The sequence below is a fragment of the Salvelinus namaycush genome, chromosome 8 (assembly GCF_016432855.1).
Source record: "Salvelinus namaycush isolate Seneca chromosome 8, SaNama_1.0, whole genome shotgun sequence".
Classification (NCBI taxonomy): Eukaryota; Metazoa; Chordata; class Actinopteri; order Salmoniformes; family Salmonidae; genus Salvelinus; species Salvelinus namaycush.
Window position 1 is genome coordinate 20,242,034 of NC_052314.1, and position 27,579 is coordinate 20,269,612.

A 27,579-nucleotide genomic window follows, 5' to 3' on the forward strand; every position below is an offset into this window, starting at 1 on the left:
ATTTATTTAGGGTCTTTCTCACTGCAGTGCTCACCTCTCACTGTGCCTGCCTGAAGGAGAAAATCCTATCAGAGTTAACTCCTGGGTAAAATGTATGTGTATTAACCCTTGAGATGTGTGAGGAACTAAATTTATGCCAAGGCCTAGAGGCAATTGGCAAATAAGAGGAACCACTTCAGTTGAAATTGTCTTGTTATTTTCCCCAGACAATAGTTTAGGGAGAGAATAGGGTCAAAGGTCATGGGCAGGCCCTCTTCACAAATTTCTCTCTTAGTTACCTACTATATGGAGGTCCTAAATTCTGTATGTGATCTGTGGTGTGTGTGCGTTTGTGTGCATCTGAGTCATGATCACTGATATATACTGTACATTAGATGACTAATGGGGGGTGCTGTGTTGAAGCCACCTCCATCTTGGCCCTCCCCACCGTTGTAAAAAAATATTTTGGAAGGTATAGAAATGCATTTATAAGGGCCTCCCGAGTGGCGCAGCAGTCTAAGGCACTGCATCGCAGTGCTAGCTGCTTCATTACAGATCCTGGTTTGATACTGGCTGTGTCACAGCCGACCGGGACACCCATGAGGCGGCGTACAATTGGCCCAGCGTCATTCGGGTTAGGGCAGGTTTTGGCCGGCCGAGATGTCCTTGTCCCATTGCGCTCTAGCGACACCTGTGGCGGGGATCCTAATACATAGTAAATAGTAAATGTCTGATTGTTAGGCTACTGTGAACCATTTTGTCTACTCTGTCTAACTATAATAATTCTAGTTAATTGATCATTTACTGTGTCTGAGAAGGTATGGCAAAACAAGGACAGATTTAATCGGGTGACTATGGACAATAGTTTAGTTTACCAGTCAAGTGTCTGACACATTGGAGTGTTATGAAAGAGCCTAGAAGCCCACTATGCAAGGCTATGGAGATTATAGATTATTTCAGATGGAGACATAGGATAAATATACTGAACAAAAATATAAGCGCAACATGGAACGATTTCAAATATTTTACTGAGTTACTCTTCATATAAGGGAATCAGCCAATTGAAATACATTTATTAGGCCCTAATCTATGACTGCGAATACAGATATGCATCTGTTGCTCACAGATACAGTACTTAAAAAAAGGTAGGGGCATGGATCAGAAAACCAGTCAGTACCTGGTGTGACCACCATTTGCCTCATGCAGCGCGACACATCTCCTTCGTATAGAGTTGATCAGGCTGTTGATTTTGACCTGTGGTATGTTGTTCCACTCCTCTTCAATGGCTGTGCGAAGTTGCTGGATACTGGCGGGAACTGGAACACGCTGCCGTACACGTTGATCCAGAGCATCCCAAAAATGTTCAATGGGTGACATGTCTGGTGAGTTTGCAGGCTATGGAAGAACTGGGACATTTTCAGCTTACAGGAATTGTGTACAGATCCTTGCGACATGGGGCTGTGCATTATCATGTTGCAACATGAGGTGATGGCGGCGGATTAATGGCACAACAATGGGCCAAAGGATCTTGTCATGGTATCTCTGTGCATTCAAATTGCCATTGATAAAATTGTGTTCGTTGTCCTTAGCTAATGCCTGCCCATACCATAACCCCACCGCCACCATGGGGCACTCTGTTGACAACATTGACATCAGCAAACCACTCACCCACACAATTCCATACACATGGTCTGCGGTTGTGAGGCCAGTTGGGTGTACTGCCAAATTCTCTAAAACAACATTGGAGGAGGCTTATGGTAGAGAAATTCACATTAAATTCTCTAGCAACGGCTATGGTGGACATTGTTGCAGTCAGCATGTCAATTGCACGCTCCCTCAAAACTTGAGACGTTTGTATCATTGTGTTGTGTGACAAAACTGCACATTTTAGAGTGGCCTTTTATTGTCCCTAGGACAAGGTGCAGCTGTGTAATTATCATCCTGTTTAATCAGCTTTTTGATATGCCACATTCGTCAGGTGAATGTATTATCTTGGCAAAGGAGAAATGCTCACTAACAGGGATGTAAACAAATTTGTGCACAACATTTGAGAAAAATAAGCTTTTTGTACATTCTGAAAATGTCTGGGATCTTTTATTTCACTTCATGACAGATGGGACCAATACTTTACATGTTGCTTTTATCTTTTTGTTCAGTGTACATTGACCATTAAAACCACTGAAGATGTGGATGTTGATTAATGCAGCCCCCCGCACCTCTCTGATTCAGAGGGGTTGGGTTAAATGTGGAAGACACAATTCAGTTGAAGGCATTCAGTTGTACAATTGACTCGGTTCCCCCTTTCTCCCTTAAAATGTGTATATTCAAATTGTCTAAGACATTGAATAATTGATGTATAAAGAACATTGAATGTAGATCACTGAGGAATTAGTGGATAACTGCAGACTGGTACTGTATAATAGTGTAATGACCCACTTTAACATGCAACATCCAGACCGTAATAACTAGGTGAATTGTTCATGAATGGTCGACCAGAGAGGGATTAAGCACTCAACGGCCATTGTTTTAGTCCATAGATTAGTCTCTCTGGCTGTGTTTACACAGGCAGTCTAATTCTGAAATGCTTTCCATTAATTGGTCTTTTGACCAATCACATCAGATCTTTTTCAGAGCTGATCTGATTGGTAAAAAGTCTAATTGTCAAGTGTCAGTTGTGCAGAGGTGAGGACGGAATCAGGCGCAGGACACAGAACTGAGTAAAATAACGTACTTTACTCAGAAAAATAATCAGCCAATAAATCCACGCAAGGATAACAAATAAATCCACGCAGGGATAACAAACCCTAACACAAAAGACTAACACAAAACCAGGAACAATCACGCACAAAACATGATGAGAACCAGAGGGTTAAATAGGGAAATAATAATAATGTAATGGGAACCAGGTTTGTACAATCAAGACATAACAAATGGAAAAAGAAACGTGGATCGGTGGCAGCTAGAAAGCCGGTGACGACGACCGCCGAACGCCGCCCGAACAAGGAGAGGCACCAACTTCGGCGGAAGTTGTGACACTAATTAGTGAAAAATAGGTCAGAATTGTGCTGCCTGTATAAACGCGGCCTCTGACTACTAGTTACGGTTGCTCAACTGATTAGGTTTTTTCCCCTGCAGAAATCATTGGCCTTGCTGATGCACTTAGAGAGAATACAATAAAGTTCAAAGAGGTTCATGCAATTTCTAAGAAGTTTATAAAAATGACCACCAGTGTTGAATTCTGCGCATTTCCTAATTTTTCCAATTCCACCATATCTGTCAGACACTTTACATATTTAATCTCAGACAAATATGATCTCAATCTTATCCCTATTTCCTTGTCAGTCTAAATTAACTCTTCTCTCTGTCTCAATATTATGGCATAGGTGACATCAGATTTACGCAGATGACACCATTCTGTATACATCTGGCCCTTCTTTGGACACTGTGCTAACAAACCTCCAAACGAGCTTCAACGCCATACAACATTCCTTCCGTGGCCTCTAACTGCTTTTAAATGCTAGTAAAACTAAGTGCATGCTCTTCAACCGATTGCTGCCCGCACCATCCCAGCCCGACTAGCATCACTACTCTGGACGGTTCTGACCTAGAGTATGTGGACAACTACAAATACCTAGGTGTCTGGTTAGACTGTAAACTCTCCTTCCAGACTCACATTAAACATCTCCAATCCAAAATTAAATCTATAATCGCCTTCTTATTTCGCAACAAAGCCTCCTTCACTCATGCCGCCAAACATACTCTCGTAAAACTGACTATCCTACCGATCCTTGACTTCGGCGATGTCATTTACAAAATAGCCCCCAACACTCTACTCAGCAAACTGGATGTAGTCTATCACAGTGCCATCCGTTTTATCACCAAAGCTCCATATACTACCCACCTCTGCGACCTGTATGCTCTCGTTGGCTGGCCCTCACTACATATCCGTTGCCAAACCCACTGGCTCCAGGTCATCTATAAGTCTTTGCTAGGTAAACCCCCGCCTTATCTCAGCTCACTGGTCACCATAGCAACACCCACCCGTAGCACGCGCTCCAGCAGGTACATTGCACTGGTCATCCCCAAAGCCAACACTTCCTTTGGCCGTCTTTCCTTCCAGTTCTCTGCTGCCAATGACTGGAACTCAAGTATCTCTACTTGCACATCATCATCTGCACATCTATCACTCCAGTATTAATGCTAAATTGAAATTATTTTCTCCTTTAGGGCCTATTTATTTCCTAGATCCCTAAATCAAATCAAATCAAATGTATTTATAAAGCCCTTCTTACATCTGCTGATATCTCAAAGTGCTGTACAGAAACCCAGCCTAAAACCCCAAACAGCAAGCAATGCAGGTGTAGAAGCACGGTAGATGCACGGCATTTGGTCCCTACTCTTCTACATTTGCACACGCTGTACATAGATTTTTCGATTTTTCTTTTACTTTGTGTTATTGACTGTACGTTTGTTTATGTATAACTCTGTGTTGTTGTTTTTGTCACGCTGCTTTGCTTTGTCTTGGCCAGGTCACAGTTGTAAATGAGAACTTGTTCTCAACTGGCCTACCTGGTTAAATAAAGGTGAAATAAAATAAAAAAATAAATAAAATTGCTACACATGGGCCTCAGATCAGTCTCCAGTCCACTTGGCAGTTGGTCCTGTGTCAGCACTCTGTCCAGCCAAGTCTGAGAGCTGTCAGAGACCAGAGGGCAGGCAGGCAGGGATGCATGGATGTTCCCCAGCCAGCGTCACAGCAGATGCGTGTGGTGGCCATTCGATTAAAGCATGGGATGGCTATGGTGGGATTATGCCAGGTGGGCCAGAGGAGACCCAGTGCTCTGCTGAAGATGCACAGCAATTCAATTATGATCAACTGGCATGACAAGGGTTGTGTGTGGGTGTGCGTGTGTGTGTGTGTGCTGTTTTCAGTTTTCAGGAGAGGGTGGGAAAGAGTTGATGATTGTACAGGCCACTCATGCTCTGTCTATGTTTGTCATGCCCTGAAACAAAAGCTCAAGCTCCTATTCAGCACGAACACCATATGTCTGATAATAGGATCCATAGATCCTTAGTTACCATGCCAAAGAACACTGAACAAAAATATAAACGCAACATGTCAATGTTGGTCCCATGTTTCATGAGATGAAATAAAAGATCCCAGAAATGTTCCATACCCACAAAAAGCTAATTTCTCTCAAATTAGCTGAGGAATATTTCTGTCTGTAATAAAGCCCTTTTGTGGTGAAAAACTCACTCTGAATGGCAGAGCCTGGTTCCCCAGTGGGTGGGCCTGGCTCCCCAGTGGGTGGGCCTGGCTCCCAAGTGGGTAAGCCTATGCCCTCCCCGGCCCACCCATGGTGCCCCTGCCCAGTCATGTGAAATCCATAGATTAGGGCCTCATTTATTTATTTAAATTGACTGATTTCCTTATATGAACTGTAACTCTGTAAAATCTTAGAAATTGTTGAATGTTGTGTTTATATTTTTGTTCAGTGTAGATTAGTGATTAGTTGCTCTCTTCCTCTGTGCTGTAGCGTATAAATAATTCATGACCAGTTGCTTTGCATTCTCTATCCTTCTCTAACCCTTGGGTGCTGGCCTACAGGCGTTGTGTGTAAACCTCCTGTGTGTGTGTGTGTGTGTGTCTGCGTGTGCACGCATCTATGTGTCTCTGTGCACTGTGCACATGGCTGAGAAAAGAGATGGAGGAGGTGTCTAATGTCAGGTGATGGCTCAGCCTTTCTCTGTATACAGACGGCTGGCATTAGTGCACTGGGGTCGTCTGGCGACCTTTCACTGAGTCGGCCCCAGCGTCTACCCTGTCAACACCTGGTTGAGGAGCGGTGTCCCACCATCACCTCCTCTGCACCCCATCTGTCACGTTCCTCTCCACCGTCGGACACAGCACCCCGGTGGTGATGTCACACTTTCCAAAAATGGACACACCGTCACTGAATGGCCCTTCCCAGAGCCAAAGTGCCCGTAAAATTATACAGTGTTTAGAAATGACTCCCATGTCCTTCCCATATTAAATTGTAGGCAGGGAGTAATTGGAGTGGTGGTGTGGCTGTTAGGTGGAGGGGAGGGGAGGGGATGGGAGGGGAGGGGAGGGGAGGGGAGGGAGAGCGGGGTTGCCATGTTTAAACACTGGCCCACATCCCAGATACGTGCTCAACAATCTCTTTGAAATGATATCAGATGAGTTCCATCAGATGGATTGGAAAATTACGTTTTTTAAATTGAATAATTATTGCTGTGTTAGATCCAATGTAATTTCTATGTGTGTGCTGTTGAATGATATGCATGTACCGGTGTAGGCTATATAGTCTGGCTGACACCAAACTGCAAGTCTTCCTGACTTCTGTCTGGATGTAGACTTCAGTCTGATGTAGGCACGAAGTGTTGATAATGAAGGGGGCTGTGCTTTTTTTTACAGATTTTTCCTCTATGTGTCTTTCTCACTGAAACACCCACATGGACAGCCACACACAGCCCGTGAGCACCGTCCCCTTCCAATACAACTGTTGGATTTTCAAATCCAAACAAGGAGAGGTCTCAACCCCCCAGGAAATAAAATGTTTGAGAGAACAAATCAAAGCTCGAGCCAACTTCAGCAGGAATATTGCACAAACAACAGACTCCTGCCCAGACCGGTGTCACAGATCTCCCTCGCTGTGCACCACATGAGTCAGCCAGGCTACAGGGTATATGGATCTAGCTCCGCTATTCTGAGATGGATTTTACAGTTTCAATTTTGGTCTTGTGAATAATGTTCATTGAATGGAAAGTAGGTGCAGGATTGTAAACTGGATCTGCTGTCATGTAAATGCCTTTTACATTACTGTGCACAGAGTGCAATATATGGAAAGAAAGATGGAGAAAGCATAGGTAAACTGAAAGAAAATAGATACAGTACATTGGTATGTGGATAGGGTGAGAAGGAGCAGCCTGAGACAGATGCAGAGTGATTGAGTATCATTCATTATCTCTGCTACAGAATGAGTGTTCAAAGAAGCCAATATGATTGTGTTCATTGTAATATGTCAGAGTTAATCCACTGCATCTATATGGAACAAACAGCCCATACAAGAATGTGATCCACCCCTGACTGACCTGCAGTATACAGTTGAAGTCGGAAGTTTACATACACTTAGGTTGGAGTCGTTAAAACTCGTTTTTCAACCACTCCACAAATTATTATTATAAATTTTTTTTTTTTTTAAATTAAGGGGTGGATCAGCTTAATATTGTGGAAAGATTGTTGCTTCCATCAATGTAATTGTCATTTCCAATCCCCCATATCTTTTTGGAGTAAATATATATATCCATATACATACACGTATGCATATATATACACATAGATACATACACATACCTATATAGATATACATACTTTTTTAAGAATATACCTTTATTATTCCCCGCAAACCCTACCACCCATCACCCAATTGGAGTAAACTAATAAACACTTAGGCTTTTCTACCTTCAGTTTATACATCTTATACACATTTTACAGACACAATCTATTTTACAATAGTTTTATTTTGTTTGTTTTTAGTCCTTTAGTCCTCTATTTCTGATGTCCATCCAATTTGATTTCTATTTGTAACTGTGCTATTTCACAACATTTCTGAACCTATATATATTTTACAGACCCCGTATGTTTTACATTGGTTATCTTGTTATTAGTCCCACCCTTCAGCTCCATTCAACCCCTCCCATCTATCTCTCAACATCATCCATTTTGGATTCCTATTTGCCATATATTTTTCAACTGTGCTGTGATGTTTCACAAAAGTACTGAACCTTTCTATTCTCATAGCTTCTACAGATTGTAAATGAAAAATATTTCTTTGCAAAAATAATTATTATATTATTGATTGATTGACTATGGCTTTTCAAATCACCCAGTATTGCTATCTGCAGCGTTAGTTCTACGCAAATGTTGCAATTCTTCAGCCATTCCTGGACCTGTGACCAAAAACGAGCTACATATGGACAATAGCAAAATAAATGATCTAATGACAAATTTCTTGTTAACAAACTTTAGTTTTGGCAAGTCGGTTAGGACATCTACCTTGTGCATGACACATACTTTTTCCAACAATTGTTTACAGACAGATTATTTCACTTATTTCACTTATTTCACTTCACTGTATCATAATTCCGGCGGGTCAGAAGTTTACATACTATGCCTTTAAACAGCTTGGAAAATGGCTTTAGAAGCTTCTGATAGGCTAATTGACATTATTTGAGTCAATTCAAAGCAAATCAAATCAAATGTATTTGTCACATACACATGGTTAGCAGATGTTAATGCAAGTGTAGCGAAATGCTTGTGCTTCTAGTTCCGACCATGCAGTAATATCTAACAAGTAATATAACCTAACAATTTCACAACAACTACCTTATACACACAAGTGTAAAGGAATGAATACGAATATGTACATAAAAATATATAAATGAGTGATGACCGAACGGCATAGGAAAGATGCAGTAGATGGTATAGAGTTCAGTATATACATATGAGATGAGTAATGTAGGGTATGAAAACATATAAAGCGACATTGTTTAAAGTGGCTAGTGATACATTACATCAAGAGGCAAGAGGCAGTAGATGGTATAGCGTACAGTATATACATAAGTGGCTAGTGATAAATTGATTACATCAATTTTTCCATTATTAAAGGAGGTGTACCTGTGAATGTATTTCAAGGCCTACCTTCAAACTCAGTGCTTCTTTGCTTGACATCATGGGAAAATCAAAAGAAATCAGCCAAGACCTCAGAAAAAACATTGTAGACCACAAGTCTGGTTCATCCTTGGGAGAAATTTCCAAACACCTGAAGGTACCACGTTCATCTGTACAAACAATAGTACGCAAGTATAAACATCATGGGACCACGCAGCCGTCATACTGCTCAGGAGGGAGACGCGTTCTGTCTCCTAGAGATGAACGTACTTTGGTGCGAAAAGTGCAAATCAATCCCAGAACAATGGCAAAGGACCTTGTGAAGATGCTGGAGGAAACAGGTACAAAAGTAGCTATATCCACAGTAAAACGAGTCCTATATCGACATAACCTGAAAGGCTGCTCAGCAAAGAAGAAGAAGCCACTGCTCCAAAACCGCCATAAAAAAGCCAGACTACAGTTAGCAACTGCACATGGGGACAAAGATTGTACTTTTTGGAGAAATGTCCTCTGGTCTGATGAAAAAAATAGAACTGTTTGGCCATAATGACCATCGCTATGTTTGGAGGAAAAAGGGGGATGCTTGCAAGCTGAAGAACACCATCCCAACCGTGAAGCACGGGGGTGGCAGCATCATGTTGTGGGGGTGCTTTGCTGCAGGAGGGACTGGTGCACTTCACAAAATAGATGGCATCATGAGGCAGGAAAATTATGTGGATATATTGAAGCAACATCTCAAGACATCAGTCAGAAAGTTAAAGCTTGGTTGCAAATGGGTCTTCCAAATGGACAATGACTCCAAGCATACTTCCAAAGTTGTGGCAAAATGGCTTAAGGACAACAAAGTCAAGGTATTGGAGTGGCCATAATGCCCTGACCTCAATCCTTTAAAAATATGTGGGCAGAACTGAAAAAGCGTGTGCGAGCAAGGAGGCCTACAAACAGTTACACCAGCTCTATCAGGAGGAATGGGCCAAAATTCACCCAACTTATTGTGGAAAGCTTGTGGAAGGCTCCCCGAAACATTTGACCCAAGTTAAACAATTTAAAGGCAATGCTACCAAACACCAATTGAGTGTATGTAAACTTCTGACCCACTGGGAATGTGATGAAAGAAACAAAAGCTGAAATAAATCATTCTCTCTACTATTATTCTGACATTTCACATTCGTAAATTAAAGTAGTGATCCTAACTGACCTAAGACAGGGAATTTTTACTCGGATTAAATGTCAGGAATTGTGAAAAACTGAGTTTAAATGTATTTGGCTAAGGTGTATGTAAACTTCCGACTTCAACTGTATGTGTTTGTCACTGTAAGTTAATTAATTTTATGGCTCATGCAGGATACACAGTTTCCATGACTAAGCAACGCTGTAATGTTTTTAAGCCCCTTTACTGTAGTAAACATACTTCAGTCTAATGACAACAAACATCTATGTCTGAGGTGGAAATGTCTTTCCACCATCCACAGATCAGTGGTTAAACCAAAAACAGTTAAATATATTAAAGTGGAATGCCAATTCAATTAAAGTGGATGGTTTTGTCGCTTAAACCAAAGTTTCCATTTAGTTTTAAAAGTTACATTTAGACATTATGAAAGTCTTTGCAAGCCTTTTATTGCCCCTTCCAAGCATTTGACATGGTTTTCTTTTCAATCTCTTTTGCATAGAGAGACATTTGTACACTCTTATAAAAAAGGGTTCTTCAGCTGTCCCCATAGGAGAACCCTTTTTGATTCCTTGTAGAACCCTTTTTGTTTCCAGGTAAAACTACTTTGGGTTCCATGTAGAACCCTCTGAGGAAAAGGTTCTACATGGATCCCAAAAGGGTTCTACCTTGAACCTAAAAGGGTTCTTTAAAGGGTTATCCTACTGTGTGGACAGCCAAAGAACCATGTTAGGTTCTAGATATAGTGTAGGCTGGTCACAATTGTCTGTCCAGACATTAATTTCTGGTTGCAGAAGTGACAGCCATAGATATAAATGAGATGGAGAGTGCAGGTTCATGGACAAATAGTCAAAGTCAACATTTTCTTTCAACGGCTGTCCAATCTAGATTTGCTAGCTACATTTTCTGTGGAAGTCTTGCATATTGTATTAGTCTGTATTAAATGTGTGGGTTGTGCCTTTGACTGTGGCTGGCAGTGCTATGACTTTGATTCGATTAGTGTGACACGGGAGCGAGGTTGGACACCCCTCATATCCCTCAGCAGTAATCTGCCTCTTGAATAAACGCTGTAAGTGGGCTAGACTTTCTCCCCGCACCTGCTCCCTCACACAGCCAGCCAGCCAGAGACAGACCAGACCAGGGCTTTGTCTGTCTGTCTGTCTGTCTGTCTGTCTGTCTGTCTGTCTGTCTGTCTGTCTGTCTGTCTGTCTGTCTGTCTGTCTGTCTGTCTGTCTGTCTGTCTGTCTGTCTGTCTGTCTGTCTGTCTGTCTGTCTGTCTGTCTGTCTGTCTGTCTGTCAGTTAGTTGCAGGGACGAACACCAAGCAGCCAACAGGATATGGATAGGATATAGCCAACCAGCCACTATAGCAAGGATGTAGCTGCCCATTTGCAATCATACCCATCACAGATATTTTTTATATAAAAAATATATATATTATTTTGTACTTTTTACCCCCTTTTCATGATATCCAATTGGTAGTTACAGTCTTGTCCCATCGCTGCAACTCCAGTACAGACTCGGGAGAGGCGAAGGTCGAGAGCATGCGTCCTCCGAAACACGACCCTGCCAAGCCGCACTGCTTCTTGACACGCTACTCGCTTAACCCGGATGCTAGCCACACAGCTGGCGACCGAGGTCAGCTTCCAGGTGCCCGGCCCTCCACAAGGAGTCGCTAGAGCTCAATGGGACAAGGAAATCCCAGCCCGCCAAACCTTCCCCTAACCCGGACGATGCTGGGCCAATTGTGCGCCGCCTCATGGGTCTCACGGTCATGGCAGGCTGTGACACAGCCTGGCATCGAACCCAGGGCTGTAGTGACACTTCAAGCGCTGCGATTCAGTGCCTTGGACCGCTGCGCCACTTAGGAGGCAGATATTACAGAGTGTAGATACTGTAGGTCTAGAGCATCTCAATATGGAGTGGCAAATGTTACATACAGTATATACCGTTGTAAGGGATTTACATAATGTAGGCCTAAGTCTCAGGAACCTTGCTGTCTTACTGGTCCAATGGGAGATGTGATCCTATCCGCATACTGATGATGACTTGCTATTTATAATTCTGTGTGTTTGTCTTTGCATGTCTATGGATTGGGGAGGGAGGTGTGTGGGTGGGTGTGGGTGGGTGCTCAAGCGTGTGTCTCCTGTGTCCCTGGCTTGCATGAATGTGGGTGCACATGACAGATTATCAGTCTTGTCTTTCGTTGTTCACTGTCAGCAGTAATTGAAATGCATGCCACACATCTTCCCCCTGCTCGCTGACTAAAATGGACGCATGTTCATGAACAGGCCACAAGATGAGCTGTTTAATGAGATTTTAGCCTTTTCAGCTCCGTAGTATTCTAGGCCTACGAGTAAGACACGCAATATGATCTCTACTAGAATCCCTCCATTGAGTTTTTACTGGTTCACACTTTGCTCCGCATATCAAATCACCTCATCACAACCTGTTTGAAGTCTCGCTTCAGAAGCTAAGCGCTGCTTCAGAGTAAAGACATAACTAAAAGAAAGAGAAAAAAAGAGATGTTCAGGAGGAAGGAGTTTATACTTGCCTAGTTAAATAAAGCTAAAAAGATTTTAAAAATTATACACAATAGGCAAATGCACAATTAAAATGGCTGTCAAGTTCATTGAGTGCTACCCTTCTCATCTCTATACAGCATGATCACGATCAGGATCAATCATCCCTTTCCATGTCCTCTCAAAGTTGTTTGATTTGATATAAAGGTTTGCAATACTCCTCATGACAATGTCAAAATACTGTACCACATGCTGTTTACAACACTAAAGGAAAACAGACAAACTACTGCCTGACTACCACACAACTAGTGAGCTTCCTGGTAGGCAGATATCTATGTTCTTTCTCTGGAATTTTAAGATAAAAGTGAGGAAATAAACAAGTTAATAGAAACTTCTCTGAACTTTTCCCACCTGCTGTAGTCAGGAGTCATAAAAGATGCATGGATGCGATAACATCTCTTGCTCCAGTTCCCTGTAAAGACATCCAGGGCCAGGCCGAGGGAAGGGCTTTAACAGGGAACCTGTTTGCGAAATGTCAGAGAAGGCAAGCAGGCAGACCACTCAACCCCCATACCCCCTGTGTCTGCTTAACCCCCTCCTCAGATTCACCCCCACCTGCCTGGGGACTGGGACTGCAGACTGTACTCTAAGCTGTCTGGCACTCTTTTTTTCTGCATGTGTGTTTGTTTGTGTGTGTGCTCCATTGCTCTACTATCACTTCTAGCAATGTTCACATGCCGCACTGCAGAGATTTCGACGTGTTTAGCATCTTTGTGCTGTTCTGTATTGGTGTTTGTTGAGGTTAATCCCAGCAAGCACATTTGGTTTCTTGGAAGTTGTGGGAACGTAAATGTGTTGTTTCCCATTGGTTCTGGGAATGAAGCCATATGTTTCCTTACCGGTAAAACTGAATGTTTTTTAAACGTTCTGAGAATGGAAGTGAACATTTTGCCTGTTCTGCGAACGTTAAAGGGAAATTTCTAAAAATGTCAACATCATATTAATCATCTCCAGCACCAGCACAACATCAACATATGGGAAAATTGAGCTTTCTATGTTTGTAGTAAAAAAGATAGAGAAAGATAAATAGTTTTTACGCCATTTTCACTTATGTTGATGTTGGGGTGGTGCTGGAGATGATGAATTTAGAAATGTCCCTTTTAGTTTTAGGTTGCAGGGAGTTTCTGAGAATGTTTTACTAGGGTTCCCTGAACATTTTCCTGGGAGGTATTATTAACCTTCTGAGAATGGAAATTATAGGTTATTTGAAGGTAATTAAATAACATTCTGAGAACATGTTTCAATAAGACTTAATAACACTGCTATCTTAGTTTGGGGTAACTGTTTTGAACTCCAAGCACAGATAGGACACATGGAAATTACATTTAAGTCATTTAGCAGACAGTTCATACATATTCATCCTGGTCCCCCCGTGGGAATTGAACCCACAACCCTGGCGTTGCAAGCACCATGCTCTACCAACTGAGCCACACGGAACCATTGCTTAGGCATTAGTCATGCAAACACATTTCTTTTTTATTGTGGCACGGCGTCAGTGAGATTCAAACCTATGCTCTTCTGTTTTTTATCCATGGAATAAGTCCACTGCATCACCAGGATGGAGCTAGCATGCCATGTTGTTTTTTTTACTCATACAAAGCTGTTCATTTTAGTCTATTCAAACAGAACGCATTTCAAAGGAAACAATCACTCTGATTAAAATCAGATGTGGCCAATTAGTGGGCGCGGCCAACACACCTGAACACACTTTAAAAAAAAAAAAATGTAATTTAGCAGACACTCTTATCCAGAGCGACTTACTTTTCGTTCTTAACAAGATAGAGGATAGAGAAAGTTTTGTTGATGCTGAGAATGCAATGTATATCTTTTTAAATAACATTCTTAGAACATTCTCTGAATGTTACTAAAGTTTTCTTGTGGTTTTTATGGAAAGTTTTCATAACCGTTCTTGGGACAAGAAGAACTATTTGAGAACATTCCCAAAGTCAAACCAGTTGGAGAACACTCTTAGAACATTACCAAAATTGAAATTAAATATAACCATGTTTGAACTTTTAGGAAACATTACGTTAAACTATTGAAATAACAAGATTTTATTTTGTGAAGTTCCTTTAATGTGCTGAGAATGTTCCAAAGCCAGAACACTATCCTGGCACCATTCCCAGAAAGTTGTGGGAAGGTTGTATGCAAAATAACCATAGGACAAACACACTCTCACCAAGCTCTAAGAAACATATGGTTCTCAGAACGTTATGTGCTAGCTGGGATGTATTTTACAGTCGCATCAGAAAGTTTTCACACCCCTTTCACACCCCTTGACAGAATTTTTTTCTCACCCGTCCACACACAGTACCCCATAATGACAAAGTGAAAACATGTTTTTAGAAATGTTTGCAAATGTATTGAAAATGAAATACAGAATATCTCATTTACAGAAGTATTCCCACCCCTGAGACAATACATGTTAGAATCACCTTTTGTAGCAATTACAGCTGTGAGTCTTACAGTTGGATTATACAATATTTGCCCATTATTCTTTTCAAAATTCTTCAAGCTCTGTCAAATTGGTTGTTGATCATTGCTAGACAACCATTTTCAAGTTTTGCCATAGATTTTCAAGCAGATTTAAGTAAAAAATGTAACCTGGTCACTCAGTAATATTCACTGACTTCCTGGTAAGCAACTCCCATGTAGATGTGGTCTTGTGTTTTAGGTTATTGTCCTGCTGGAAGGTGAATTCATCTCCCAGTGTCTAGTGGAAAGCAGATTGAACCATGTTTTCCTCTAGGATTTTGCCTGTGCTTAGCGCCATTCCATAAATGTTTTTATCCTGAAAAACTCCCCAGTCCTTAATGATTACAACCATACCCATAACATGATGCAGCCACCACTATGCTTGAAAATATGGAGAGTGGTACTCAGTAATGTGTTGTATTGGATTTGCCCCTAACATAACACTTTGTATTCCGGACAAAAAGTGAATTGCTTTGCCACATATTTTGCAGTATTACTTTTGTGCCTTGTTGCAAACAGGATGCATCTTTTGGAATATTTTTATTATTCCTTCTTTTCACTCTGTCAACTAGGTTAGTATTGTGAAGTAACTACAATGTTGGTAATCCATCCTCACTTTTCTCCTATCGCAGCTATTAAACTCTGTAACTGTTTTAAAGTCACCATTGGCCTCATGGTGAAATTCCTGAGCGTTTTCCTTCCTCTCCGGCAACTGAGTTAGTAAAGACAGCTCTATTTTTGTAGTGACAGGGTGTATTGGTACACCATCCAATGTGTAATTAATAACTTCACCATGCACAAAGGGATATTCAATGTCTGCTTTTTAGATGTTTTAGCCATCTACAAATCGGTGCCCTTCTTTGCGAGGCATTGGAAAACCTCTCCTGGTCTTTGTGGTTGAATCTGTGTTTGAAATTCATTGCTCTGATGGACCTTACAGATAATTGTATGTGTGGGGTACAGTGATGAGGTAGTCATTTAAAAATCATGCTAAACGCTATTTGATTTGATTTGATTTATTGCACGAAGAGTGAGTCTATGCAACGTACTGTATTATGTGACTTGTTAAAGCACCTTTTTATTCCTGAACTCATTTAGGCTTGCCATAACAAGGGGTTTGAATACTTTGTAAAAATGCTGACATTATGGGGTATTGTGTATAGGCCAGCGACCCAAAAAATCTAAATTTAATACATTTTAAAGTTTCAGGCTGTAACACAACAACGTGAGGAAATAGTCAAGTGGTGTGAATGCTTTCTGAAGGCACAGTACTGTATATGCAGGTATCAAACAAATGTATTTGTCACATGCGCCGAATACAACAGGTGTAGATTTTTACCTTGAAATACTTACTTACAAGCCCTTAACCAACAATGCAGTTTTAAGAAAATAGAGTTATGAAAATATTTACTAAATTAAGTAAAAAAATTAAATCTAAAACATAAAGTAACACAATAAAATAACAATAATGAGGCTATATACAGGGGGAGTCAATATGCGGGGCTACAGGTTAGTCGAGGTAATTTGTACATGTAGTTAGGAGTAAAGTGACTATGCATACTGTAGATATTAAACTGCAAGTAGCAGCAGTGTAAAAACAAAGGGGGGTGGGGGGGGGGGGGGGGGGGGGTCAATGCAAATAATCTGGGTGGCCACTTGATTAATTGTTCAGCAGTTTTATGGCTTGGGGGTAGAAGCTGTTAAGGAGCTTTTTGCACCTAAACTTGGCGGTCTGGAACCGCTTGCATTGTGGTAGCAGAGAGAACAGTCTATGACATGGGTGACTGGGTTATTTTACAATTTTTTGGGCCTTCCTCTGACACTGGGCTGTACGCACTACCCTCGGTAGCGCCTTAGGGTCAGATGCAGAGCAGTTGCCATACCAGCCGGTGATGCAACCGATCGGGATTCTCTCGATGGTGCAGCTGTAGAACTTTTTGCGGATCTGGGGACCCATGCCTTTCTTTTCAGTCTCCTGAGGGGAAAAGGCTTTGTCATGCCCTCTTCACGACTTTCTTGGTGTGTTTGTACCATGATAGTTTGTTAGTGATGTGGATACCAAGGAGCTTGAAACTCTCGACACGCTCCACTACAGCCCCGTCGATGTGAATGGGGGCGTGTTCGGACCTCCTTGTCCTGTAGACCACGATCATCTCCTTTGTCTTTGTCACGTTGAGGGAGAGGTTGTTGTCCTGGCACCACACTGCCAGTTCTCTGACCTCCTCCCTATAGGCTGTCTCATCGTTGTCGGTGATCAGGCCTACCATTGTTGTGTCATCAGCAAACTTAATGATGATGGTGTTAGGGTCGTGCTTGCCATGCAGTCGTGGGTGAAAAGGGAGTACAGGATGGGACTAAGCACACACCCCTGAGTGGCCCCCGTGTTGAGGATCAGTGTGGTAGATGTGTTGTTCCCTACGCTCACCACCTAGGAGCGGCCCGTCAGGAAGTCCAGGATCCAGTTGCAGAGTTAGGTGGTCATTCTCAGGGTACTTAGCTTAGTGATGAACTTTGTGGGTGCTACGGTGTTGAACACTGAACTGTAGTCAATGAACAGCATTCTCACATAGGTGTTCCTTTTGTCCAAGTGGGAAAGGGCAGTGTGGATTACGCTTGAGATTGCGTCATCTGTGGATCTGTTAGGGTTTCTGGCATGCTGGTGTTGATGGGAGCCATGACCAGCCTTTCAAACACTTCATGGCTACCGATGTGAGTGCTACAGGGCGGTAGTCATTTAGGCAGGTTACCTTCGCTTTCTTGGGCACAGGGACTATGGTGGTCTGCTTGAAACATGTAGGTATTACAGACTCGGTCAGGGAGAGGTTGAAAATGTCAGTGAAGACACTTGCAAGTTGGTCTGTGCATGCTCTGGGAACGTCCTGGTAATCCATCTGGCCCCGCGGCCTTGTGAATGTTGACCTGTTTAAAGGTCTTGTTCACATCGGCTATGGAGAGTGTGATCACACAGTCGTGCGGAAAAGCTGGTGCTCACATGCATGCTTTAGTGTTGCTTGCCTCGACGCGAGCATAAGGGAAAGGGGGATACCTAGTCAGTTGTACCACTGAATGCATTCAACTGAAATGTGGCTTCTGCATTTAACCCAACCCCTCTGAATCAGAGAGGTGTGGGGGGGCTGCCACAATCAACATCCACGTCTTCAGCACCCGGGGAACAGTGGGTTAACTGCCTCGCTCAGGGGCAGAACAATTTTTACCTTGTCAGCTCAGGGATTCAATCCAGCATCCTTTCGGTTACTAGCCCAAAGCTCTAACCACTAGGCTACCTACATTTAGCCCATCTGGTAGGCTTGCGTCACTGGGCTGCTCATGGCTGGGTTTCTCTTTGTAGTCCATAGTAGTTTGCAAGCTCTGCTACATCTTATAAGTGTTCGGATTAGTGTCCTGCTCCTTGAAAGCGATTCCTTGCTCAGAACATGAGAACATATGAAAGCTGGTGGTTCCTTTAAACATGAGTCATCAATATTCCCAGTTAAGAAGTTTTAGGTTGTAGTTATTATAGGAATTATAGAACTATTTCTCTCTATACCATTTGTCTTTCATATACCTTTGACTATTGGATGTTCTTATAGGCACTTTAGTATTGCCAGCCTAATCTCGGGAGTTGATAGGCTTGAAGTCATAAACAGCGCTGTGCACCAGGCAGCCCAAACTGCTGCATATACCCTGACTCTGCTTGCACTGAACGCTAGAGAAGTGACACAATTTCCTTAGTTAATATTGCCTGCTAACATGAATTTCTTTTAACTAAATATGCAGGTTTAAAAAAATATACTTGTGTATTTATTTTAAGAAAGGCTTTGATGTTTATGGTTCGGTACATTGGTGCAACGATTGTGCTTTTTCCGCGAATGCGCTTTTGTTAAATCATCACCCGTTTGGCGAAGTTGAAGTAGGCTGTGATTCAATGATAAATTAACAGGCACCGCATTGATTACATGCAACGCAGGACAAGCTAGTTACACTAGTAATATCATCAACCATGTGTAGTTAACTAGTGATTGTGTGATGATTGATTGTTTTTTATAAGATAAGTTTAATGCTAGCTAGCAACTTACCTTGGCTCCTTGCAGCCACAAGGTTCTTTTGATGCTGCACTCGTGTAACAGGTGGTCAGCCTGCTACGCAGTCTCCTCGTGGGTTGCAATGTAATCGGCCATAATCGGCATCCAAAAATGCAGATTACCGATTGTTATGAAAACTTGAAATCGGCCCTAATTAATCGGCCATGCTGATTAATCGGTCGACCTCTAGTACGTACAGTCACTGTAGGGATGACGTTGTCAATGCACTTATTGATGAAGGCAGTGACTGAGGTGGTATACTCCTCAATGCCATTGGATGAATCCCGGAACATATTCCAGTCTGTGCCAGCTAAACAGTCCTGTAGAGTAGCATCCGCGTCATCTGACCACTTCCGTATTGAGCGAGTCACTTCCTGCTTTAGTTGTTGCTTGTAAGCAGGATTCAGCAGGAGCTTTGTACGCATCTCTGTGTGTGGGGTTATGGTGGTCCAGAGTTTTTTTCCCTCTGTATGCATATTTGACATGCTGGTAGAAATGAGGTTAAACAGATTCAAGTTTGCCAGCATTAAAGTCCCCGGACACTAGGAGCGCCGCTTTTGGATGAGCATTTTCTTGTTTGCCTTATACAGCTGGTTGAGTGCAGTCTTAGTGCCAGCGTCGGTTTGTGGTGGTAAATAGACGGCTACGAAAAATATAGGTGAAAACTCTCTTGGTAGATGGTGTGGTCTACAGCTTACTCTACCTCAGGCGAGCAATACCTCGAGATTACCTTAATATTAGACATTGCGCACCAGCTGTTATTGACAAATAGACACACACCCCCACACCTCGTCTTACCGGACGTAGCTGTTCTGTCCTGTCGATGCATGGAAAACCCAGCCAACTGTATATCATCGTCGTTGTTCAGCCACATATTACAGTTTTTAATGTCCTGTTGGTACGTAGGATAGTCTCAAACGGAGCTCATCCAGTTTATTCTCCAGTGATTGCACATTGGCCAATAGAACGGATGGTGGAGGCGGGTCACCGTCGAATTCTCACAAGGCACCCTGATCTGTGTCTACTGTATTTCCTTCTTTTCTTCATGCGAATAACAGGGATTTGGGCCTTGTCCAGGAAACAACATTATATCCTTCGTGTCAGACTCATTAAAGAAATAATCTTCGTCCAGTTCGAGGTGAGTGATCGCTTTTCAGAAATCCAGAATCTCTTGTCGGTCATAAGAGACTGTAGCATCAACATTATGTACAAAAGAAGTTACAAACAATGCAAAAACACAAAATAACACAATTGATTAGGAGTCCGTAAAACGGCAGCCAACCCCTACGGCGCCATTCTTCTATTAGTAACTGCCAAAATAAAGGTAACACCAACATAAAGTGTCTTAGTAGGGCGTTAGGCCACCATGAGCGAGAACAGCTTCAATGCACCTTGGCATAGATTTTACAAGTTTCTGGAATTCTATTGGAGGGATGCGACACCATTCTTCCACTAGAAATTCCATGATTTGGTGTATTGTTGATGGTGGTGGAGAACGCTGTCTCAGGCGCCGCTCCAGAATCTCCCATAAGTGTTCAATTAGGTAGGGATCTGGTGACTGAGACGGCGTTGTCATATGGTTTACATTGTTTTCATGCTTATCAAACCATTCAATGATCACTCGTGCCCTGTGGATGGGGGCATTGTCATCTCATGGGGCATAGCCATGGTAACCAAAATAATGGCCAAAATAATGGCCTGCCCAGCATTTTTATACATGACCCTAAGCATGGTGGGATGTTAATTGCTTAATTAACTCAGGAACCATACCTTTGTGGAAGCATCTGCTTTTAATACACTTTGTATCCCTCATTTACACACGTGTTTTTGGCAGTTACCTGTATATGTCATCTGGTTGTTTTTATATATGAGTCTTTGGAATGGCCCGTTCTCCAGTGTAGTTTTCACCTCCATGCTCTTTGAGTTGATCCCACTGTGTCCTTTAACATAATCAATATCTCTGTTCTATGACTGAGCTCATCTCTATTCTCTCTGGTTAAGCTCTTCTCTGGCTGTAGTCTGACAGACACTGGTCTGATGTGTTGCTCAGAGACAGTCAGAGAGAGGGGGAGAGGTGATATGTGATAACCAGTGGGCTGCCTCCTCCACCTCTGGGGTCCTGAGGGCCCGAGGCCATGTGATGGCATGTAGGTCAGTGTAATGAACTGGTGGTAACAATGAGATATCATCCTCTCTCTTTCTTATTACTGTGGGTTCTAGGGAAGCAGAGGGGCCTGCACAGCTATTTTTAGATCCTTAAGAGATTGATTACTCCACAGGTTACAGAGACCAGTAGCAATCCATTATGGACCATTTTCAGTTTATCAGATACAATGACCATCACAGTTGTGCTGTTTTGCTGTATGAACAAAATACAGAAAGAACAAAATAAATGTATGGAAATATAGTTTGTATGTACTGTGGATAAAACCCTAAACATGTCCTCTCCTCTGTCTTACGTCTGTGTAGGTGAGCACCTTCGGATCTGTCCCCAGGGGTACACCTGCTGTACCAGTGCCATGGAGGAGACCCTGTCCAACCTGAGTCGCAGGGAGTTTGAGGGCCTGGTCAGAGAGGCTGGACGCTCGCTACAGGCCTCTCTCAATGCACAGTACAGGAGCTTCGACAGTGAGTAGCAGCCTCCCAGAACGCATACACTCCTCTATGCTGACAATACAAACACGCACGCACACACACACACGTATTTGCGTGTGATCTTTGAGTTCAAGAACTGGATGCCCTTGATGATGTCCTTGACTTGTTCTGAGAATTTTAAAGACTGCAATCTTTAACACATCACTGATAAACTCTATTTATAAACTAATCAATATAGTCCTGAGGCTCCAGCTACAGGACCAGTGTGGCCCAAAGGATATGGTGCCCCGATGACAGCAGCTGATAACGCCTGAAACACGGTTGTTTGCTCAGGGAAATAAATCCCCCACAAGTAATCTGGACCTCCATCCATCCATCTGATTAACATAAAATTAGAACAGGAACTGGGGATGATGGCATGGAGTCATATTTCCTGCTTTGATGGGCCCTAGCTGTCATCAGAGTGGCATAGACAGAGAGCAGTAGACACAGAGACAGGGAGGAGATTGCGGGCGGTTGGGAGAGTGAGTTATGATTGGTTGTGGTAATGAGTCATGGAACCTAGCAGACACCGTCTGACAGGTTGGTGGGGATGGGGGGAGCAGGGAGCCCTCCCTCTGTCTCTCCTCCTCCTATCCACTGCCACAGGCTGAGATGCTGGCAATGCTAATGGACATTTGAAAGAATTAAAAAAAGAAGGAAAGAGGAGAGGGTATGGTGGTATGAGTCAGGCAGTGTTTGTCAGATGGGGAGTTCCAGTTCCTTTTTCTCCTGCTTTCTGCACTTTCTGGACTGCTGGGCTGCTCTGATTTACGCAGCGAGATGAAATACTTGTGACTGATGTGGCAGAGTTAGCCTAGCAACAGGAGGAAGGTTTGGGCCACACAACAACACGGACACTATCACACACACAGGGGCTGGGCTGGCAGAACAGTATAGAGCTAGTCCAGCTGCATACAGTACAGCTCCCTCACCCCAAAACCCACAACCCCTTTTCATCCCCTCAACATCAGGAGGTTACAACCACAGAGACAGCGGAAAGTCAGATGTTGATGAGGATGAAGCAATGCATCAAAGAGGAATGAGCAGGAGAGCTATAGCTACATGAAGCAGCGATAGAGAGAGGAGGAAATTGAAGTGTGCAGGGGATGTTTCAAGCCCATTTGATATGACTGCAGCTGTGTCGGATCAGCAGTAGAGGACAGGAGTAGTAGCAGTAGGAGCAGTAGAAACAGAAGGACCAGAAGGACGCGGAGAGCAGTGACGGTAAGAGCTACATGGCCATCTGGTTGTGTTCAGGGTTGTCGGGCGTGGGCCCTGGACTCGCTCAAATAAATGCAGGTTTTTACTGCATCTCCACAGCAGCAGCAGCACTCCCAGGCCCCACCCAGGCCCTCCCCTCTCCTCCAGCATGCAAACCTCAGATTAGAGGGAGAGTCAGAGGCAGTCTGCCCATCTTAACCCTCTTTCTATAGGGGTCAGCTCCAGCAGCAGGCAGCAGCAGCAGCCCAGTCAGTGTGTCAGCAGAATGGGAGGATACAGAGATGTATTACATTTCCCACTGACACTGTAACTCTCAACATATGCCGCTTTATTGCAAGGCTCAATAAGGAGGTATATGGGGCAATGACATTGTCCCTTGTTGATTTTGTTGTTTTGTTTTTCTCTTCTCCTCTCACTATACACTCTTTGAAAAAAGGTGCTATCTAGAACCTTAAAGGGAACCAAAAGAGTTCTACCTGGAACCAAGAAGGGTTCTTCGGCTGTCCCCATAGGAAAACCCTTTGAAGAACCCTTTTTGCTTCCAGGTAGAACCCTTTTTTGTTCCGGGTAGAACCCTTTTTTGGTTCCGGGTAGAACCCCTTTGGTTTCCATGTAGAACCCTTTCCACAGAGGGTTCTACATGAAACCTAAAAGGGTTCTACCTGGAACCAAAAAGGGTTCTCCTATGGGGACAGCCGAATAACCCTTTTGGAACACTTTTTTCTAAGAGTGTACCCGCACAGTGCTGTGAACTGAACTGCAGCTGAAAAAGTGCTCTACAGTTCTACAGATAAATTCACAGGTTCTAACAGTGTCTATAGCTCATTTGTCAGGAAAGCTAGAGCACTCCTCCTTGTATGTCACAATCAGGGCCCTAGTCTTTTGGGGGCCTCAAGCAAAACCTTGCGGGCAAAACATTTTAGTGGCCTCCCTTTTGAAGGCGGAGAGGAAACATTTTTTGAGTAAATTTCCTGCAATTCTACACATTTTGTCATGGGGCTCAGAGAAAATGTTGCAGTTTTAAAACAAGTTTGCTGCTATTCTACATATTATGCCATGGGGTGGAGAGACACTTTTGCCGTTTTCAAGCAAATTTCCTGCAATTCTACAAATTTTGCCCTGACTTATGCCAAGTTAATATGATATCTGAGTAAGAGTGACAAACAAAATCAATGGGTGCCCCCTGGAAGTCAGGGCCCCTGGGAACGTGCCCTTTGTGCCTGGTCGATATTCGACTATGATTACTACCACGATTACTACAAGTTACTACAAGATAGCTGGCTAGATTAATTTACCTATCTAAAAAATGGTAGCTGACATGGGCTAATTGATTGACTGTCAGTGACTACCATAACAAGAGAAAAACTGCTGATGCTATACTATTCTAACTCTCAACAGTAAGTTGAGACCCTGACTGAGTTCCTAAAATATACAGTACCAGTCAAAAGTTTGGACACACCTACTCATTCAAAGGTTTTTCTTTATTTGGACTATTTTCTACTATTGTAGAATAATAGCGACGACATCAAAACTATGAAATAACACATATGGAATTATGTAGTAACAAACAAAGTGTTAAACAAATCAAAATATATTTTATATTTGAGATTCTTCAAAGTAGCCACCCTTTGCCTTGATGACAGCTTTGCACACTCTTAGCATTCTCTCAACCAGCTTCACCAGCAGCCACCACTAACTGGCCAGCTTCATCTGGAATGCTTTTCCAATAGACTTGAAGGAGTTCACACATATTGTTGGCTGCTTTTCCTTCACTCTGCAGTCCAAATCATCCCAAACCATCTCAATTGGTTTGAGGTCTGGTGATTGTGGAGGTCAAGCCATCTGATGCAGCACTCCATCACTCTCCTTCTTGGTCAAATAGCCCTTACACAGCCTGAAGGTGTGTTGGGTCATTGTCCTGTTGAAAAACAAATGATAGTCCCACTAAGCGCAAACCAGATGGGATGACGTATCGCTGCAGAATGCGATGGTAGCCTTGCTGGTTAAGTGTGCCTTGAATTCTAAATAAATCACAGACAATATCACCAGCAAAGCACCCCCACACCATCACACTTCCTCCTCCATGCTTCACGGTGGGAACCACACATGTGGAGATCATCCGTTCACCTACTCTGCGTCTCACAAAGACACGGCAGTTTGAAACAAAAAATCTCAAATTTGGACTCATCAGACCAAAGGACAGATTTCCACCGGCCTAATGTCCATTGCTTGTCTTTCTTGGCCCAAGCAAGTCTCTTCTTCTTATTGGTGTCCTTTAGTAGTGTTTTTTTTGCAGCAATTCAACCATGAAGGCCTGATTCACGCAGTCTCCTCTGAACAGTTGATGTTGAGATGTGTCTGTTACTTGAACTCTGTGAAGCATGTATTTGGGCTGCAATTCCTGAGGCTGGTAACTCTAATGAATGTATCATCTGCAGCAGAGATAACTCTGGGTCTTCCTTTCCTGTGGCAGTCCTCATGAGAGCCAGTTTCATCAAAGCACTTGATGTTTTTTGCGACTGCACTTGAAGAAACTTCCAAAGTTCTTGACATTTTCATTATTGACTGACCTTCATGTCTTAAAGTAATGATGGAATGTTGATTCTCTTTGCTTATTTGAGCTGTTATTGCCATAATATGGACTTGGTCTTTTACCAAATAGGGATATCTTCTGTATACAACCCATACCTTGTCACAACACAACTGATTGGCTCAAACGCATTAAGAAGGAAAGACATTCCACAAATTAACTTTTAACAAGGCACACCTGTTAAGTGAAATGCATTCCAGGTAACTACCTCATGAAGCTGGTTGAGAGAATGCCAAGAGTGTGTAAAGCTGTCATTCAAGGCAAAGGGAGGCTACTTTGAAGGATCTAAAATGTATTTTGATGTGTTTAACACTTTTTTTGGTTACTACATGATTCCATATGTGTTATTTCATAGTTTTGATGTCTTCACTATTATTCTGCAATGTAGAAAATAGTAAAAATAAAGAAAAATCCTTGAATGAGTAGGTGTGTCCAAACGTTTGACTGATACTGTGCATATATATACAGTATTATGTCTCTTATGCCCTGGTCATAATGATGGGCCAAATTAATCTGCTCATTTCCACACTCCCATTTATTTCAATGTTTTACATAGCACCAAGACCTTATCCTCTGGGCACAGACATCAATTCAATGTCTATTCCATGTTGCTTCAATGTAATTTAATTGAAATGATGTGGAAACAACGTTGATTCAACCAGTGTGTGCCCAATGGGTAGTGCTTTAAATCTCTAATATACTGTACAGTAGACCTGACAGGTGCCGAAGGCCAGTAAGTGCTATTTCTCTTGACAGACAGGTGGTGATGGAGCTAATGTTGTTATGGCTGGAAGCTGGAGACCAACCAGGTGTGTGTGTGTGTGTGTCAGAGAGGGAAAGATTGATTTTTGGTCTTGGTCTACTGGTCACATTAGACTCAACAGAGAGGATATCCTGCAGTTTTAATGAAACACACACCTGCATCTCCAGCCAGGCGCAGGTGACCATGCGTGTGAATGAGCCTGATCACCCTTTTGTAGACTAGACCAAAGAGCTTTGGAGGCCTGTCTCTTTCATAATCTCTTTCGTGTTTGATTGGTCGGTTGCCTCAAGTTCCTCAAGTAAAGAAATGTATCTCACTCTACGCTCCCTAGGCCTTGTTTGTGGTCTGGCAAAGGCATTGATAGGTGCTGCTCCTGTCCTATAAATACAACTGACTAGTCCAGTATTTGACTCCTCGTCCCTCTCTCCTCTCTCCTCAGCATACTTCACAGACCTCCTGAATAGCTCAGAGCGCTCCCTCCAGGAGTCCTTCCTGGCCAAACTGAGCTCCCTCTACTCCAAGAACGCCCCTGTGTTCCAGGACCTGTACACTGACCTGCGTCGCTACTACCGTGGCTCCGCTGTCAACCTGGAGGAGACGCTCAACGACTTCTGGGCACGGCTGCTGGAGCACCTGTTCAAGGCCTCCGCCCTCCCACAGTACACTCTCACTGATGACTATCTGGAGTGTGTCGCCAAGCAGACGGAGACCCTGCGGCCCTTTGGGGATGTTCCCCGCGACCTCAAGTCCAAGGTCACTCGGGCCTTGGTGGCGGCGCGGTCATTCGTCCAGGGCCTGACCGTCAGTGGAGAGGTGGTCCGCAAAGTCTCCCAGGTACTATTGTTGTAGAGACCTGTGCTGTTTCACGTGCTGTTGCCTCTGATAAACATGGCTGTGCTTTTTATACCTGAGATTATCACCTCACATCTGCCACACCGTTAACCATTAACCACCTTAACACACATTACTCACATCCTACAGCACACACTGAAACCCTCTCAACCAGTTCAAATTGGGATTTTTACGAGTTAGTGTCTTGTGTAAACGTTTCACAAAAAAGTAAAGTCCCTGGATGAGACTATGTAATTTTCACCCACAGGTAATGTTTAACCTTGGTTACCCTGGTGAAAACATATGAATACTGTGGATAGATAAAGCACACTAGGGGCTTGTCTCAGTAGGGGCGTGTCTCAGTAGGGGCATGTCTCAGTAGTGGCGTGTCTCAGTAAGGGTGTGTAAAAGGCTGCTGTGCATTGCCTGTAGCACTCCCTTCTATAGCCATGAAATGCTTTGAAAGGCTGGTCATGGCTCACATCAACACCATCCTCCCAGACACTCTGGACCCACTCCAATTTCCATACCGCCCCAACTCATCCACAGAGGAGGCA

At 43.0% G+C, this 27,579-nt stretch overlaps 1 protein-coding gene across 1 annotated transcript in view; it reads left to right on the forward strand.

Annotated features, from left to right (window-relative positions):
- LOC120052501 (glypican-1-like) overlaps positions 1-27,579 on the forward strand; it is a 72,932-nt gene that overhangs the window by 35,835 nt on the left and 9,518 nt on the right. Inside the window, exons 2-3 of the mRNA XM_038999450.1 lie at positions 21,450-21,608; positions 26,631-27,025. Coding sequence (XP_038855378.1) covers positions 21,450-21,608; positions 26,631-27,025 — 554 coding nt within the window. The remainder of the gene's footprint in view (positions 1-21,449; positions 21,609-26,630; positions 27,026-27,579) is intronic.